This window comes from Xyrauchen texanus, chromosome 17 (assembly GCF_025860055.1).
Source record: "Xyrauchen texanus isolate HMW12.3.18 chromosome 17, RBS_HiC_50CHRs, whole genome shotgun sequence".
Classification (NCBI taxonomy): domain Eukaryota; kingdom Metazoa; phylum Chordata; class Actinopteri; order Cypriniformes; family Catostomidae; genus Xyrauchen; species Xyrauchen texanus.
The window spans coordinates 20,559,649-20,578,547 of NC_068292.1; the positions used below are offsets into that span (position 1 = coordinate 20,559,649).

General features: G+C 40.2%; 1 protein-coding gene across 4 annotated transcripts in view; it reads left to right on the forward strand.

The window, feature by feature from the left end:
- Positions 1 to 231: 231 nt before the first annotated feature.
- The window catches only part of LOC127658220 (voltage-dependent calcium channel gamma-7 subunit-like), a 75,762-nt gene continuing 57,094 nt past the window's right edge, over positions 232 to 18,899 (forward strand). For 2 of the 4 annotated variants that reach the window (XM_052147385.1, XM_052147388.1), the window contains exons 1-9: positions 232 to 313; positions 401 to 482; positions 5,134 to 5,525; positions 8,979 to 9,010; positions 9,656 to 9,738; positions 11,264 to 11,375; positions 13,038 to 13,166; positions 15,172 to 15,328; positions 17,381 to 17,582. In XM_052147385.1, coding sequence (XP_052003345.1) covers positions 5,302 to 5,525; positions 8,979 to 9,010; positions 9,656 to 9,738; positions 11,264 to 11,375; positions 13,038 to 13,166; positions 15,172 to 15,328; positions 17,381 to 17,582 — 939 coding nt within the window. In that variant the 5' untranslated portion in view covers positions 232 to 313; positions 401 to 482; positions 5,134 to 5,301. Of the gene's footprint in view, positions 332 to 400; positions 483 to 5,133; positions 5,526 to 8,978; positions 9,011 to 9,655; positions 9,739 to 11,263; positions 11,376 to 13,037; positions 13,167 to 15,171; positions 15,329 to 17,380; positions 17,583 to 18,899 lie in introns of all 4 variants that reach the window. The other 2 variants (XM_052147386.1, XM_052147387.1) reach the window with 2 other exon arrangements.

Genomic DNA, 18,899 nt, shown 5'->3' on the forward strand with positions numbered 1-18,899 from the left:
CTCCCATCATCTGTCTCTTTTTCATTCTCTAGAGAGGGGTAACCCAGATTTAAAAAATGAATTGCTGCCTATTTCTCTTCTTCTACTCCCTCCTATCCTCTCTCTATTTCTATCTTTCACTGTCTCACTTCATCCCCTCTTTTTGTCAGTAAAAACAGAATTAATCTTGGAAAGTGAAAATCGTCTTTATCTCTCCTTCTCTGTTTGCTTTCTGTTGGATAAAGGAATATACAGCCGTGCACTCCTCCATTTTCTCTCTTTCCTGGAAAGCTGCCGTATCATCCTTCCCTTCACCCTACATTTCCTCTTGGAGGTTTGATAATTTTTTCAGGTTTGTTCCTCTTTTTTAGCTCTCCAGTTTTTGTCTTTCTTTTTATTGAGTCAAGGATTGATTGCTTAGAATATGAAGTCTTGAGAAGATGTGAGAGGAAGAGAAGAAACCATCATCATATCAGCTCTCAGCCATACTGTCACATATAAAGGTACTTCTTGTTTGTGTTATTGTTTTTCTTTCATTCATTCTTTCTTTCTTTTGGTAATTCTTCTTCATACTAAATTAATTGTGTTTCCTTTCGTCTCCAGATCTGTTGATCTCCTCTTTTAATTAATGCTATCATAATTTTTTCAGTGTCATCTCCTGTTGTGTGTGTGTTTGTTTGTGTGTGTATGTGTGTGTGTGGGGGGGGGGCGGCATGTTTATGTTGATTACGAGCACAATTTTTTTAGGTTACAAACTGGTAATTACAAGGGTATAATGCTATAAATATGGTTTATGAGGACATTTCTAGTGTCCCCATATTTTAAATAGCTTAAAAAAAACATATTAAACGATGTTTTATAAAAAATGTAAAAATACAGAAAGTTTTTTATGAGTGTTAGGTTTAGGGGTTGTGTTAGGGGATAGAATATATAGTTCCCTTTTCAAAAAGCTACATTTCTGATGCTGCACTGGAAGCGCTTTGGGAACAGCTTTAGGTCTGACCGGCTGTGAATATGTGTGCAACACGTCAATGAAAATTGACTGGAATTTATAGCCTCTGCCGGTGTAATCATTGGATGCACCTGCAGCAGGGCTATAAATAGATGCGTCACAGGCGCATCGTCAGATCTTATTTCTTCAGATAATTCTGTGTATGTGTGTTTCACGAGCCTGTCAGAACTTTCTTTCCTCTGTTAGGAGTTAGAATTTGTTAGGCAGTGCGCAGAAACCTTTCTCTTTCTCTTGAAAAAGAAGAAAAAGAATGACTGATAAACAAAGCAAGCGGTGTGTTCTCATGTTTAAGCTCTATGGCTGAAACTGACACACACCAGTGTTAATTTGTGTGTTTGGGGGAAGAGCGTGCTGCTCTTGCGTTGTGGCAGAGCGGGTGCTGGCATTGCGATCTGTTTACAGTCAAAATGCTGCACACTCGTCTCGCTTACTTCCAAGAGCCAGCTCTCGCATGGATCTGGCTGAGAAGCGAGAGACGGGTCCATCCCTATCACTTGCTCTCTCCCCAGATCCAGCTGATCCTTCTCGTAAGAGCGTGCCTCGGCGCCTCTTCGGTTCACCAGGGGGACGCTGAACCTCCGTACGCTCCAAACTAGAAGACAAATTTCTGTCTGGTGGCCAAAATAAATAAATAAAAGAGGGAAGGGAACACTATACCAGTCCCTTCCTTTCCTCTATGACCTCCATAACAAATATTCTCATTCATGGAGGAATCCTTATACTTCCCGTGTCTTCGTGCCCTCGACGTTGATATATTCGACTATCAGGCTTGTGGGGGTAGCCCCCCTCGGGACGGGGCGCGTGTATCATCCACTTCGGCCCTCCCGGTACCTCCATGAAACCTCTCCATTCTGAATTACATAGACGACTGGCTGATCCTAGCGCAGTTCCAAGAACTGGCAGTTCAGCACAGGGATATCGTCTTAGCTCATCTGGTTTCTCTGGGGTTGAGGCTCAACGCCAGGAAAAGCATCCTCTCTCCCACTACCTATCTGAGGATTGTATGGAAATTTATCACAATGCAGGCACAATTGTCTCCCGCTCGAATTGAGTCCATTCAGAACACCCTAAGCAAAGTCAGGCTAGGCCAAGGTTGCACTGTTCATCAGTATCAACGATTACTAGGTCTCAGGGCAGCTGCGTCCTCGGTGATCCCTTTGGACCTTCTGCACATGAGACCATTTCAGTTGTGGCTCAAAGCCAGGGGATTTCATCCAAGGGCCAATCCAATACGCTGATAAGGGAATGCGTCTGTATGCGTTTTCTCCCAGATTCTCTGCACCCGGGAGTCTTGGCCAGAGTTCGCCAGCAAGGGTCTTGCCTCTTACTGATAGCAGTGCGCTGGCCGAAAAGGGTATGGTTCTCGGAGTTAATATCTCTCCTCGACAGCTCGCCTTGGGCGATTCCGAACAGGAAGGACATTTTTCTCAGGCACAGGGGACAATATTTCATCCCCGGCCCGAATTGTGGAACCTTTCATGCTTGACCCCTGAAAGGTACCAACTGAGGTACACAGGGCTTTCTCCTGAAGTTATCGAGATCATTTTAAGTGCTAGGGCTCCCTCCACTTGGAATAAATCTGGATGCGATTTTACAGGGCAGAAGAGGACCTCTTTGCCTCTATGAACAGTGCAATGTCTCCTCTACTTCTCCCTGAGTCACCCAGCTCCCCCCCCTGGGGCTGGACGCGGTGGCGCATACATGGCCCAGAATGCGCCTGTATGCATTTCCCTCTACTAAAAGTTCATAATACAGAACCAGTTAACTGCCAGATTGCTTCAGTTCTGGACTTTCTGCAGGAAGAACTGTCAGCAGGCACATGCCCCGCCTGATAGTACAGTAAGCAGTCAGTGTCAACAAAATAGTAGAACAAAAATTAAATGTGTATATAACAAACATTTCCAGGGTTGACTGCCATGGTGAAAAAAAATCTAAACATTTTGATGAGTACGGCTCACACGATGACAAATTTTTTTTTCATTTTGGTGGCATTGGCCAATTTACTGACACACTAACTAGGTTTTGAAGTATGAATTATATGTTTTATATGAGTTACTACATTTTGCAGACATGCAATAGAGATGTGATGTCCTTTAAAACACTTGTGACAATTGCACTTGCAGTTTAGAGAATGTTAAGACTGTTTAAAAAAAATTTGCCAAAGCGATTGAGAAAAACTGTAATATGACTTGCTGGTAGTTTTAATGTCATGGATGGATGGATGGATGGATGGATGGATAGAGAGAGAGAGAGTGTGAGTGTGCATCCGGAAAGTATTTACAGCGCTTCACTTTTTCCACATTTTGTTATGTTACAGCCTTATTCCAAAATTGATTTAATTCATTATTTTCCTCAAAATTCTACAAACAATACCCCATAATGACAACGTGAAAGAAGTTTGTTTGAAATCTCTGCAAATTTATTACAAATAAAAAATTGGAAAAAAATCACAAGTACATAAGCCTTTCCTGTTTCCACTGATCAACCTTGAGATGTTTCTACAACTTTATTGGAGCCACCTGTGGTAAATTCAGTTGATTGGACATGATTTGGAAAGGCACACACCTGTCTATATAAGGTCCCACAGTTAACAGTGCATGTCAGAGCACAAACCAAGCCATGAAGTCCAAGGAATTGTCTGTAGACCTCCAAGACAGGATTTTATTGAGGCACAGATCTGGGGAAGGGTACAGAAAGATTTCTGCAGCATTGAAGGTCCCAATGAGCACAGTGGTCTCCATCATCCATAAATGGAAGTTTGGAACCACCAGGACTCTTCCTAGAGCTGGCCTCTGGCCAAACTGAGAGATCATGGGAGAAGGGCCTTGGTCAGGGAGGTGACCAAGAACCCGATGGTCACACTGACAGAGCTCCAGCATTTCTCTGTGGAGAGAGGAGAACCTTCCAGAGGAACAACCATCGCTGCAGCACTCCACCAATCAGGCCTGTATGGTAGAGTGGTCAGACAGAAGCCACTCCTCAGTAAAAGGCACATGAGAGCCCGCCTGGATTTTGTCAAAAGGCACCTGAAGGACTCTCAGACCATAAGAAACAAAATTCTCTGGTCTGATGAAACAAAGAAAAGGTCTCTTTGGCCTGAATGACAAGCATCATGTCTGGAGGAAACCAGGCACCACTCATCACCTGGCCAATACCATCCCTACAGTGAGCATGGTGGTGGCAGCATCATGCTGTGGGGATGTTTTTCAGTGGCAGGAACTGGGAGACTAGTCAGGATCGAGGGAAAGATGAATGCAGCAATGTACAGAGACATCTTTGATGAAAACCTGCTCCAGAGCGCTCTGGACCTCAGACTGGGGCGAAGGTTCATCTACCAACAGGACAGTGGCCCTAAGCACACAGCCAAGATAACAAAGGAGTGGCTACGGGACAACTCTGTGAATGTCCTTGAGTGGCCCAGCCAGAGCCCAGACTTGATCCTGAGTGAACATCTCTGGAGAGATCTGAAAATGGCTGTGCAACGACGCTCCCCATCCAACTTGATGGAGCTTGTGAGATCCTTCAAAGAAGAATGGGAGAAACTGCCCAAACATAGGTGTGCCAAGCTTTTAGCATCATACACAAAAAGACTTGAGGCTGTAATTGGTGCCAAAGGTGCTTCAAGGAAGTATTGAGCAAAGGCTGTGAATACTTATGTACATCTTATTTTTTTAGTTTTTTATTTGTAATAAATTTGCAAAGATTTCAAACAAACTTCTTTCACGTTGTCATTATAGGGTATTCTTTGTAGAATTTTGAGGAAAATAATTAACTTAATCCATTTTGGAATAAGGCTGTAACATAACAAAATGTGGAAAAAGTGAAGCGCTGTGAATACTTTTTGTGCTGTATTTTATGTCCATTATGTGTGTGTGTGTGTGTGTGTGTGTGTGTGTGTGTGTGTGTGTGCACGCAGAAAGCACACTAATCGCGATGTGTTTCTAAATCCCTATGGAAGTTTCTCTTAGAGTATGTATTAACCTCTATTTCAATCTGTGTTTCTCACCCTCCCTTCCCTCCTCCTGGGAACCTCCTCTTTTCATTTCCTCAACATCACAAACTAAACTGGCATCACTACTTATTGAATTCCTTCTGCTGCGTTCCATGTTCTAACCTTCTATGCATGTTCTGTGTTTTAAAAGACTGTCTTCTAACTTTATTTCCCCCCATTATATATCATTTTGTTGTTTCTTTTATCCCTTTTTACTTTAATCTTGAAGATCTGTCCTGCCTCCTGTAAACCACCTATTACTCTCCCTCTAACCTTCCCCAGGTTGTTTCTCTGTGCCTTGCATTCTCCAACTGGTAGCATGTCTACCCCGGTCTCCCCCTCGCTCTCTCCCCTGGCCCTGTCCTCCCCATCTCCCTCCTCCTCCCCGCTCCCCTCTCCCCTCTCTCCTCCACCCATGCTGCCTGTCTTCCAGAGGAAAGGAGCACTTAAACACAAGAGGGTCATCGAAGTGAAGGACCACCAGTTCACCACCCGGTTCTTTAAGCAGCCCACTTTCTGCAGCCACTGCACTGACTTTATCTGGTACTTAAACATCTTTAACACTACACTGGCCACATCAATAACTTTGTTTAATTATTAACATTATTTTGCTGTAACCAGATACTTTAACCTTAACACTGTAACTCTACACTGCGTTCATGTATTCAACTAACCCTGAATACATTATATCCATATCATGATTCACATTGTAAAACGTAACTCACACTAAATGCTGTACTGACCTCATCGTGCACTTTATACCTCATTCTAAACTAGTATGATTTGTAACCCCTGCTAGAACTTACATGTAATTCAAATACAATATGCAAATTCTATACAATAATACATTATCAACACGCGTGCACACACACACACGCAAATGCAGCTATCTTTATGATAGGACTGCTGTAACCAAAAGGAATAGTTCAACCAAAAATGAAAACTGTCATTATTTACTCACCCTCATATCATTCCAAAGCTGTATGACTAATCTGTATGAACACAAAAGGAGATTGTTGCAGGGCGGAGGGCGGGGCCGGGTCGTGATCCTACACACCCGGTCCCGTATTAGGCTAATCAAGCCTCCGAGAGGGATAAAGGTCGACTGCAGAGGATCGTGTGGGAGAGAGAGATCGTTCACGGACATGTCCGTCATGTGTGTTTGCCTTCCTGAAGGAGAGATGTATCCCTCTCGGAGGCTTGATTAGCCTAATACGGGACCGGGTGTGTAGGATCACGACCCGGCCCCGCCCTCCGCCCTGCCACAGAGATGTTAGGCAGAATTTTATTGACTGACAGCCTCAGTCCTAATTCAACTTCATTATGAGAAATAGCAGCAAAAATATTCTCCAAAATATTAAAAGTCATAACAGATTTGGAACAATATGAGGGTAAGTAAATGATGACAGAATTTTCATTTTAGGGTGAACTATCCCTTTAACATTTACAAAATGCACACTTTCTGCGACACAGAAAAGAGAGGGCGGAAGAGCACTGTTCCACACGTTTTTGACTTGTTCTCACAGTTTCCTCCATGCCTCGTAAAACTCGTGCCCTGAGGGGCTTCATAAATTATGCAGTCCTTTCTGTTTGAGCTGCCATTAAACCACATGCTTCACAGAACCTGCATGGAACTTCGACCAGCCATATGGCCCATGGATCACTCCCTCCTATACCTCGTCTTCATTAGTACATCTCAAATAGATACTGATAGATACACCAGTTTCTATTCCGGTGGGCCTGCCCTGTTTCGTGGCAGGCCCACCGGGAAAAGTCTCGGTTCTCCCTATGGCCAATCTGCTCCTGCCTCCTAGGGAAAACTTGGTTGCTGCTGAAAGAGGTATTAGTGAGGCCAGCAGGGGGTGCTCACACTACACTCTGATTCAGACATTAAACCAAGGTCCTGACTCTCTGTGGTCATTACAAATAACCAGGGCACTTCTCGTAAAGAGTAGGAGTATAACCCTGGTGTCCTGGTCAAATTCCCCCCATTGGTCCTTCTCAATCATGGCCTCCTGATAGTCCCCATCCATTAATTGGCTGTTTCACTCTACTCTCTCCTCTCCACCTACAGCGGGTGTATTGTGGGCGTACTGGTGCAAAATAGCTGCCATCGCATCATCGAGGTGGATGCTGCATACTGGTGGTGGTTAAGGAGAACCCCTGTTTACTATGTAAAGAGCTATGAGTGTAGTATCAGAAAAATATATCTCTATAAATGTAACATTCATTCAACTATTCATTCATTCATTTATTCATAATCCATTCATTGCATACTACATGCAAAGTCTGATAGTAAATCACCAAGGAGAAAAAAATCAAAAACAGCCCGTGCACCACAAAACCAGGAAGATTCTCATGATGCATGGCCTTCTACACCCAAGAGCAAATAACAAACATCTTTACCGGACATCTCATGATAGCAAGGAGGCCTTGATTTACTACAGCTCGAAACAGCAAAAAATCTTACATGAGTACCATTCTCTTCGTGTTCTGATTTTCAAATTGTCAAAAAACAAAAAGCCTCAAGATCTAAAATAGTATGGTATGCCAGAGACCCCTAATGCAAGCAACAAGAAGATCTAGCTGTGACTCGAGGACTAGATAATGAAGGCAAAAATGCAAGCACGGCAAGCAGAAGAAGACATTCTATAGCAATGTATTCAACAAACTGGACAAGCCATAAACCAACAAAGAACTGATATACAAGCAGCTTCAAAGTGCAGGAACCCAGTGTAAAACCCAAAGCTGAACACCAGACACCCCCAGAAACACATCATGGGTGTGCAGGTCAACCCCAAGTGCCGCCTTTGTTGTGATGCAGAGGAAACCATCAGCCATATGGTGTCTGGATGCAAAGTACTGGCCTTAAAGGAGTATGTTGATAGGCACTGGGCTGGAGAAGGTGGTCCACAGGGGAGACAGCATCATTATGTGGGACATGACAATTTCCACTGACTGCACAATTTCTGCAAACATCATGTTCCACAATAAGTAGAACGACAAATATTTCCTTGTCGATGTGCCCATCCCTTGGCTTAGGACAATAACATCTTGATTTGATTTCTGCAAGGATCATTAAGGACCTGGAGATCAAATCCAGGAGTAGATGTGATGGGAAAAATTAAGACCGGGTTCCAAGAGCAGCTGGACAAACTTCAGTGCAAAGTCAGTGCAAAAGAAGTTCAGAAAATCACACCTCTCAACACTGCCCACATACTTTGCCGAGTGCTCAGCTGAGCAAAAAGCTAGAGGGGGCTGGCGATTGTAGCAGCATGCCCCAGTGCACAGAGAGGATTAATAGTAATAATAATGATGATAAATGCATCAGGTGAATTCAGGTAATATCTCATCTCAAAAAGTCATCTCAAAGTCGTGGTCCAATTAAACTGAATTTGCCAATTGAAGAGACAATCGAACCATTACATAAAAATAGAACACAAGAGAAAGTAAAATAAATTAATACAATTTGTACTTCTAGTTAATTATTTGTCTCACTTAAAACCTCTCTTTTCTCCTTTCTGTGCCTTTAGCTGTCTTTTTGTCCTTGTCCTTTCTGTGCCCATATTTCCGAGCATATGTTGATGTCTCACACCTCTCAAAACCTTTCGACTGGTTTGAAGGACACTCTTAAAGAGCCATAGATACTCTCAGTTGCATTTCAGAGCGGATCATACCCAGTGTTGGGTGTCATCTTGTATTAGCACTAGTGGGATTTATGCAAAGTTGTGTTTTGCATAGCAAAGAGATCAGGAGCAGAGCAACCTGTTATTATGGTGTACTGAAGAGCACTTAAATGGCCCGTTGGATGAAGATTTTTTGCAATTGCCATCTGTCACAGCCTCAACAGCTTATATTTACTCTTTGCCCTTTGTGAGGATGCATACAGTATACACTACACCTCTCTTTGTGATCTCCCCTCCCTTTTTCACAAATCCATGCAATTAATCAATATAATTAGATAGCATAATGTGAGTTGTTTTTTATGTTTTCCAGGGGAATTGGAAAGCAAGGATTCCAATGTCAAGGTAATGATTTTGATATATTGTCAGTGTCAGTTGTTGGTGATGATGCACTGCATGGCCAAAAGGATGTGCAGTCTATTTACATGTTCAACAAGCACAAATGTGATTGATGTTTGGGTGTCCTTTTGTACAAGTAATATCAAAACCATGGGCATTATTAAGGAGTTGTTCTCTTTTTGATGCAATAGCAGCTTAAACTTCTCTGGGAAGGCTAGATGTTGGAACATGACTAAAGGGATTTTCTCCCATTCAGACACAAGAGTATCAGTGAGGTAATGGTGATATGGCATTACAATTCATCCCAAAGGTGTTCAGTTGGGAATAGATCTGGGCTTTGAGCAGGCCAGTCAAGTTCTTCCAAACAGTAAGTCATTTTACTGTTGGACTGCTATGATAGTCCTATGTGGAAAGCCACTGACCTCTTTGGTATGGCCCATTTTACTATAAATGTTTGTCTATGTGTGCTTGATATTATGCACCTGTTTGTAATGGGTGTAGCAGAAATGGCCAAACCTGTGTATTAAGTGGGAGGTATCCACATGCTTTTGGCTATGTAGTGCAGTGTCTGACAAGGAAGAAATCTTGAGGCGCATTAAATATTTTGCATAACAGAATTGCTTTATTAAATATGGAATGTGTTTCTGTTAGTCTGCAGTTTTGTGGTACACAAACGATGTCATGAGTTCGTCACTTTTACTTGTCCTGGAGCTATTGCTGCCCCTAAAGCAGAGGTATGTATGTTTTTCTTTCTTTGTGTATTTATGTGATCGTACTGTCTTAATAGCCATTACTGTACATTCATTTCTTTGCCGTTAGCATTTTTAGTTTTGCACAATCACTTAATTTTTTCTCATTTCCTCTCATTATGTTTAATTAATCACTTTTAGCATGTTATGTTCTTCTCGTGTTTGATCTTATGCTAAGTTCTCCTTAGTTCAGCTCTCATTCTCCTGTATTTCCCTTTACCTCTTTCATTTTCCCTTTTGGTCAACAATTTCTGTTTTATTTTGGATGCTGATCTTTGATGCTGGTGTCCTCACCTGGCTTGCACGTAGCTCAACCAACAGGCCTTCCTTGGCCAAATAGATTCACTAGAAAGACCATACTTGTTGACCTGCAATTTTTATTGGTCAACTAGCTAGACCAAGACCAAACCAGCCTGGACCAGCATGGAAATTGAAAGAAAGTGTTTTTAGCAGCAATTTTCACCTTTGTACAAGGCAAACCATTTATTTTTAGCTGAGTAAGCCATATGGAAGTACTGTAGGTCTCATCGCCACTATCTTTTTCTTTCCCTGACAATCCTTTTACTGCTGTCTCGTGAATCTTCTTTAAAAGAGAAGACTATCAAAGTGGGAAAATAATATAATTTTCTCTCTCTCTTATCCATGCTATTATAAAACATGCAGGGGAAGGAATATGATGGTGTCACGCTGCTACTGATACTCAAATAGTAAAGAGAGAGCGTGAGAATAACCGTGAAAGAGAAATGCAAGAAACGGGCTGTTTTGTAACACACTTTCTTTATTTCACCCTCTCTCTCCTTGGTAGATTATATTTACAACTTATTTTGCTAGATTTAAGCAGCTAAAAAAAATTATGTAAAATGAGGTAAAGGAAGGAAGGTTGTATGCGGCTGTGCATGTAGGGAAGGGTAGACAGTGATGGCCGCGTGAAAGGCGGATGAGGGAGACTGACAGAGAGAGGAAAATGGAGAGGAAGATTGTCAGAGGATGAAGAAAAGGAGCAGGCAGCATGCAGAGAGTGAGAATGAGGGGGGAGAGAGAAAAAGGGGGTGGGTTGGAATGGGTTTAGGCATTTAGGAGGATTCAGTTTTCACAGCTGAGCTGAACTGGTATATTCATTCACCATTCATCCTCAAAATAGCCCTGGCTAATTGGCTCTCAGTGAAAAAAGTCACTTCAAAATGAAGCCTTTCCTCTGGACTCTGCAAGAGAGAGAAAGAGGGAGCTAGAGGGAAAGTAGTGTGTGTGTGTGTGTGTGTGTGTGTTTATTTGTGCATACACTTTGTGCATAATGACAGATTGTCATATATAGAGAGCAAAGAACTGTTTGAGTGGGTTTCTCATCAAATGCATGATTTAAATGTCTTTCTCTCGCCCCAACCTTTTTGAAGAATTGGGCACTCGAATTGCACACTAAATATGAAATCTCATCAAAGTGCTTTTGCTAACAGACTAAGCAATTCAATAATCAAATGAGTACAATAATTTCTCTCTCTCCCTCTCTCTCCAGGACCTCAAGAGTAAACACAAGTTTAAGGTGCACACATACTCCAGTCCCACCTTCTGTGATCACTGTGGATCTCTACTCTACGGCCTCATTCATCAGGGCATGAAATGTGTCAGTGAGTCCATTTATATCGAGTTCCTAATGAACGTTCTTTCAAAGTTCCCTGTTCTAATCCTGCCAATCAAAATGCAAGGAGCATAGAAGCAGCTGCTTACCTCACTCCTAAGAGAATTCTTACGACATCCCTCCATCATCCCAACTCCACCTTTATTTGTATATTATGTTAATTAACTTTCAGTCAATTAAGAAAACAGTTTACCTAAAAATGGAAATTATTTCCTAATGTACTCACTCTCTTCGTTCCAAACCCACATGAAAATGATGGGTTTGCGTGGACTACTGTTATGATACTTCTGGGGTCAGTACAAGTTAAGCTCAATCGATAGCATTTGTAGCACAATGTTGATTACCACAAAAATGTATTTCAACTCATGCCTCCTTTTCTTTAAAAAAGGAAAAAAATCGAGGTTACAGTAAATCACTTACAATGGAGTTTTTGGAGGGTTTAAAGGCAGAAATGTGAAGATTACAATTTTCTGAAAGCACTTACATTAATTCTTCTGTTGAAACTTTTGGATTATTTGAGCTGTATAGTTGCTTTAATTGTCATTTTTATGGTAATTTAGTTTTTAGGGTTTACAGTGTTACATTGCCATGGCAACTAAAAGTTGTAAAATTGGCTATAACTTTACACAGAAAAGGTTAGTAAGTGATTTTATCACACTAAAATCATGTTAACATGCCTATTATTTATGTTTTGTGGCTATACTTTTAAAATAGTGAGTATTTTAATGTTTATAGATTGGCCCCCATTCACTTTCATTGTAAGTACCTCACTGGAACCCAGGATTATTTATTTATTTATTTTTTAAGGAAAGGAGGGGCAAGTCAAAATGTATATTTGTGTAATCAATATTATGTTGCAAATGCTGTCGATTGAGCTTAACTTGAATTAAACCCTTGAATTAAATATTCTTTTAAGCTTGAAAGGGAAGCATTATAAACTGTCACTGTGTTGAGAAGGCAGATTCATTAAAACATCTCCTTTTGTGTTATGCATAATAAGAGTGTCATACAGGTAGGAACAACATGAGGATGAGTTAATATTGACAGCATTTTCATCTTTTGGGTGTCAATCTATCTAACAATCACTTTAAATCTGAGGGAGACCTGTCAGACACTTTCAATGATTATGCGAACAAAAACTCATGATGCATATTTTGGTGTTAAAACCTAATGGGTTTCTTATAGTTTCAATATACTTTCATCACCTCTTTATCCCATTCAAACCTCTACAGTATTAATTCTTAAATCTAAATTTATTTTGAGTAATCTACATATCGTAATCGTTGAGATGACTTTATTTAAATTAACGCATAGTTTATCTAATTATAAGCAATGGTATCAGTGTAGAGTGATGTTTTTCAGGCCTTTAATGGATATCTCATACTTAATATGAGATTGAATTAATTCCCTTTATCTTTGGTTTAATCCATGTCATAACAACCTTATAATCTAATATAATTTGCATGACATGCAGCATTTCCAGGAAATAATAAAGCAAGCTGTGACGGCTGACAGCACATGCTGTTTAAGCACAACGTGTCTTAAGGGACAATGTACTGCAACGGCTGTCAACAGTTAAGCTTTTTATTTGAAAGGTCATGCATCCCTTTCCCAGTCACTCTTTCTCTTATTCTTTGTGTGTGTGAGAGAGGTTGTGACAGGAACATACACAAGCGATGTGAGAGCAGTGTCCCCAGCCTGTGTGGTCAAGACCACACTGAGAAAAGAGGACGGATTCACCTGACCGTGCGTGGAGAGAAGGAGGACATATATGTTACTGGTGAGTATAGCGACATCACTAGACATAAGAGCAAGATTGGGGAGTAACAAATTACATGTAACATATTATGCATTTAAAATACAAAATATAAGTAACTGTATTTCACTACAGTTACAATTGAAATAATTGGTAATTAGAATACAGTTACATTCAAAGAGTATTTTGATAACTGAAGAGTTTACTTTGCATTTTATTGGCATTTATTTAATATTTAGTCCTTTCAGATGGAAACATTTATACATATAAATGATGTGATCCAAAGTGCATTTGAACAGCGGTGAAACACTTTCTTATGATGTGTTACATTCATACGAGCAGACATTACGCTAAGCTTAAATGCTATTTCTAGCCATTTTACATGCACATGTTACGAGACACGATCGTATTTTTTTATCAAGAAAATTCATGTTAGATCATAATTATTTTTTTCTAGTAAGACCTTTGATATTAGAGCAAAAATCATATTCTTGATCATTTTTGTATTGTTTTCCTGTACAAATATCAAAAATCCTTAAAACAAGATAAATTAGATTAATCTAATTTTAGAAACAACACTGAATAAGATATTTAGGTTTTTCAGAGAATGTATTTTGTCTTAATGTACTGGCAGTTTTTATAGTCAAAACAAGTGAAAAAAATCTACCAGTGCTGAAGAAGTAATCCAAAGTATTTAGAATACTTTACTGACATTGAGTATTCTAACGGAATAAGTTACAAATGACATTTTACAGCATGTATTCTGTAATCTGTAGTGGAATACATTTCAAAAGTAATCCTCCCAACCCTACATAAGAGACATCCAGGTCTTAGCTCATTAGTGCCATGTGATAATGCAAAGCTACCTACAAGTATAAAAGATTCATACCAAAGTTAAATTTTTAAGGATTGTGAACATGGCAATTAATGCTCCCATCAAGATTTCTTGAAAAGGTAATTATATGTTAATAAATGTTAATTAACAAAAAAAAAGAAAAGAAATAAAGAACAGAAACTATTCAATTAAACTACTAAATTATGCATGACATCACATCCCATTGTAACAGTGGTATTATATTCAAGTAGTGACAGAGATCTTAACTTCCAATATTGTAGAAATATACTTTTTAATAAACCATGTAAAATTGCAAAGGATTTAGTATTTGTGTTGTATTATATTATGTTGTGTGATGTATTATATTATATTATATTATATTATATTATATTATATTATATTATATTATATTATATTATATTATATTTTATAGTTTTTGTATTATAGCTTGTCTACTATTGACCCCATAAATATAAGTCTAAATTAAATTAGTTCCTTTAACTTTGTGCCTCTTAAAACATTTGCGGCTAACCAGAAAAGAGCTACCGTATTCGGCACTTTCAGCCCAGGTGTAGCGCTGCCCCTGGGATAGGATGGCAGGAAGTCTAAAAGCTGATTATCACTATTAGACTTTAAAAATATTGTTTATTAAGGGGCCCCTGTTTATACTCTGAGGAAGAATTACTTCTTTACCCACTGAGAACAGAAAGGAGAATGTGCCGTTTAAGTAAGCACACCACACATCTACTAGGAGCTGCTTGGCACAGTTAAGCTTTCCTCCAGCAGAGGGAAATGTGTGCATACAGCATTGGTAGTCCAAGGCTAATTATACACTCACAAGCTGCTGTTTTGCAATGCATTAGCTGCACTGTCAACCTTAGTAAGCCTGTGGCTCTTAGATCAGCACCACCATAGAGAGACTAATGAGTAGAAAGAAGCCTACTAATGCTTTACACAAAAATTGAATGTTTATTATGCAGTGCTGTTCTTTTAAAGGGAATCAGCAGCATGTCATACTGAAATTAATTTATTAAAAACCTAATACACATTCACTGTATAAGCATATCAACACAACCACACATAAAAGCAAATCCTTTTATCCAGCTTTATTTTGGTCTATTGCATGGTATGATTTTTTCCATCAACATGTAAAAGCACATACACAAACTCATTCTCTGTAAATCTGAATTTCAGTGCATGAAGCACATAACCTCATCCCCATGGACCCTAACGGCCTGTCGGACCCTTACGTGAAGCTCAAACTCATCCCTGATCCAAAGAGCCAGAGCAAACAGAAAACCAAAACCATCCGTTTTACACTCAACCCTATCTGGAACGAGAGTTTCACCTTGTGAGTTTTGGTGTGTGTGTGTGTGTGTGTGTGTGTGTGTGTGTGTGTGTGTGTGTGTGTGTGTGTGTGTGTGTGTGTGTGTGTCTGATTGTCTGTCTGTCTGTCTGTGTGTGGGTCAGGTTTTACCTTCAAAGTCAACGGCCCCATGAGGAAAACAGCTTCATAAGCATACTAACAATGTCACAATGAAATATTAAATTGCAAAAATCTTTCTGTGAGGGTTAGGTTTAGGGGTTGGGGTGAGGTTAGGTGAAAGAATCAAAAACAATAAAAATCAGCATCATGATAGAAAAACAAACATGTGTGTGTGTGTTGTGGAGCTAATTCTAATAATTTTTCATATATATATATATATATATATATATATATATATATATATATATATATATATATATATATACATACAGTATATCACAAAAGTTAGTACACCCCTCACATTTTTGTAAATATTTGATTATATCTTTTCACGTGACAACACTGAAGAAATAACACTTTGCTACAATGTAAAGTAGTGAGCTTGTATAACAGTGTAAATTTTCTGCCCCCTCAATTTAACTCAACACACAGCCATTAATGTCTAAACCGCTGGCAACAAAAGTGAGTACACCCCTAAGTGAAAATGTCCAAATTGTCATGTGACTCGTTGGTGTTACAAGGTCTCAGGTGTGAATGGGGAGCAGGTGTGTTAAATTTGGTGTCATCGCTCTCACACTCCCTCATACTGGTCACAGGAAGTTCAACATGGCACCTCATGGCAAAGAACTCTCTGAGGATCTGAAAAAAAAGAATTGTTGCTCTACATAAAGATGGCCTAGGCTATAAGAAGATTGCCAAGACCCTGACACTGAGCTGCAGCATGGTGGCCAAGACCATACAGCGGTTTAACAGGACAGGTTCCACTCAGAACAGGCCTCTCCATGGTCGACCAAAGAAGTTGAGTGCAAGTGCTCAGTGTCATATCCAGAGGTTGTCTTTGGGATATAGAGTGCTGCCAGCATTGCTGCAGAGGTTGAAGGGGTGGGGGTAAGCCTGTCAGTGCTTAGACCATACTCTGCACACTGCGTCAAATTGGTCTGCATGGCTGTCGTCCCAGAAGGAAGCCTCTCCTAAAGATGATGCACAAGAAAGCCCGCAAACAGTGTGCTGAAGACAAGCAGACTGTTTGGACATGGATTACAGGAATCATATCCTGTGATCTGATGAGACCAAGATAAACTTATTTGGTTCAGATGGTGTCAAGCGTGTGTGGCGGAAACCAGGTGAGGAGTACAAAGACAAGTGTGTCTTGCCTACAGTCAAGCATGGTGGTGGGAGTGTCATGGTCTGGGGCTGCATGAGTGCTGCCGGCACTGGGGAGCTACAGTTCATTGAGGGAACCATGAATGCCAACATGTACTGTGACATACTGAAGCAGAGTATGATCCCCTCCCTTCGGAGACTGGGCCGCAGGGCAGTATTCCAGTATGATAACGACCCCAAACACACCTCCAAGACGACCACTGCCTTGCTAAAAAATCTGAGGGGGAAGGTGATGTATTGGCCAAGCATGTCTCCAGACCTAAACCCTATTGAGCATCTGTGGGGCATCCTCAAATGGAAGGTGGAGGAGCACAAGGTCTCTAACATCCACCAGCTCCATGATGTCTTAATGGAGGAGTGGAAGAGGACTCCAGTGGCAACCTGTGAAGCTCTGGTGAACTCCATGCCCAAGAGGGTTAAAGCAGTGCTGGAAAATAATGGTGGCCACACAAAATATTGACACTTTGGGCCCAATTTGGACATTTTCACTTAGGGGTGTACTCACTTTTGTTGCCAGCAGTTTAGACATTAATGGTTGTGTGTAAACAGATTTACACTGTTATACAGATGTACACTCACTACTTTACATTGTAGCAAAGTGTAATTTCTTCAGTGTAGTCATGTGAAAAGATAGAATCAAATATTTACAAAAATGTGAGGGGTGCACTCACTTTTATGAGATACTGTATATATATATATATATATATATATATATATGCATGCTCATCTCTCTCGATTTCTGTGTTTCTATAGTTCAGTGCGTGGGAGGCAGTGGGACAGACGTTTGTCTGTAGAGGTCTGGGACTGGGATCGTACCTCACGAAATGACTTCCTGGGTGCTCTGTCGTTCGGAGTTTGTGAGATATTCAGATGCTCTGTCAGCGGCTGGTTCAAGCTACTTAACCAGGATGAGGGAGAGTATTATAACATCCCTGTACCTGACCCAGACCTGCAGGTACATGCTCTTATATCATTTGTGAATTATTATTATTATTTAAAAAATGTTGTACTCATTTCATTCTTTTGGGGTCTATAAATAGACAGTGGGGTCACAAAGTCTTGAGACCAGGGGTGTAAAGTCATTGAGTCAAAATACTTCAGTAATATACTTATGTATTATTTTTGGGGATTTGTGCTTTACTCAAGTGTAATTTAAATGGAAGACTTGTACTTTTACTTATTTACCTTTCCATACAAATTTGTTTTTACTTTTTACTCCTAACAATTTAATTAAACTTGAAAAGTATTCACTACATTTTTGAAGATAATTTTCTTTCGTCTTACTGGACTGAAGCCGCCTGTTCACTGCAACCGACAAATAACATATGACAGACCAGAGGTCAGTCATTTTAAATGGAGTGTTGCACGGTGGCTGTGTTGTGTTCCGACCAGTCCGAAACACTGAATTTTGTCTTAAACTTTATTCTAAACGCCTGCTACTTCTACAGATTGGACAGTTATGAACAGGGCTGGAGTGGTAATCTGTCATACTGGGCATTTTCCCAATTTGGGCCCATTCAGGGGAGGACAGGCCATCGGTAGAAAGGAGTGGTCTGGTGGGTCAGCTGCGAAAGGGGCCGAATGGGCCGTGACAAGCTATAATGAGCCGGCGCGTTATGCTGAACAGACCACAAAACTGCGCCGCGATAACAACTCTCTGCTCAACCATTATTGTTGTTGTTGTTAGGCAACTATTAATTATAATAATAACTATAAAATCAGCAATGATAATGATGATAATAATGATGATATTAAAAATAATGGAATCTGAGTAGGTATTAATTATGAATTTTATTGAATTCATCCATCTGTTCAACAGCAAGGTTTGGCATTAAACCTCAGAATACAATTCACAAAACCAACAAAATTATTAACTTTCTTCAAAGCTTATTTGGAATTGTTTTGATCTTTCTCTATGTCTCAAGGGGCTGGGTGCTATGACGTCACAATTCCTTAGTGCCTTCTCCCATGCAACTAACGTTGCGTGACTGTGGCAATGTTTTTGCTAAATAAAATTACGTGGTTAATTACACGTCTCAGGGCAGTTACGAGTTGAAATGTGCACTGTGTTGCGCTAAAAGCAAATTAAATATTCTACCGAACAGATAAGTTTGTTAAGTTTAATGTTCTATCCAGATTTAAATCAACAAAGCCTCTCTTCCCTAAACCTTAAATCTAAAAAAAAACTATTTCTGTAGCAACCACTTCATTTTGTGGTGCTTCAGTGACACTTTCAGCTCACGTGTTGACTCTCGTGTCCTTCAACTGCTCT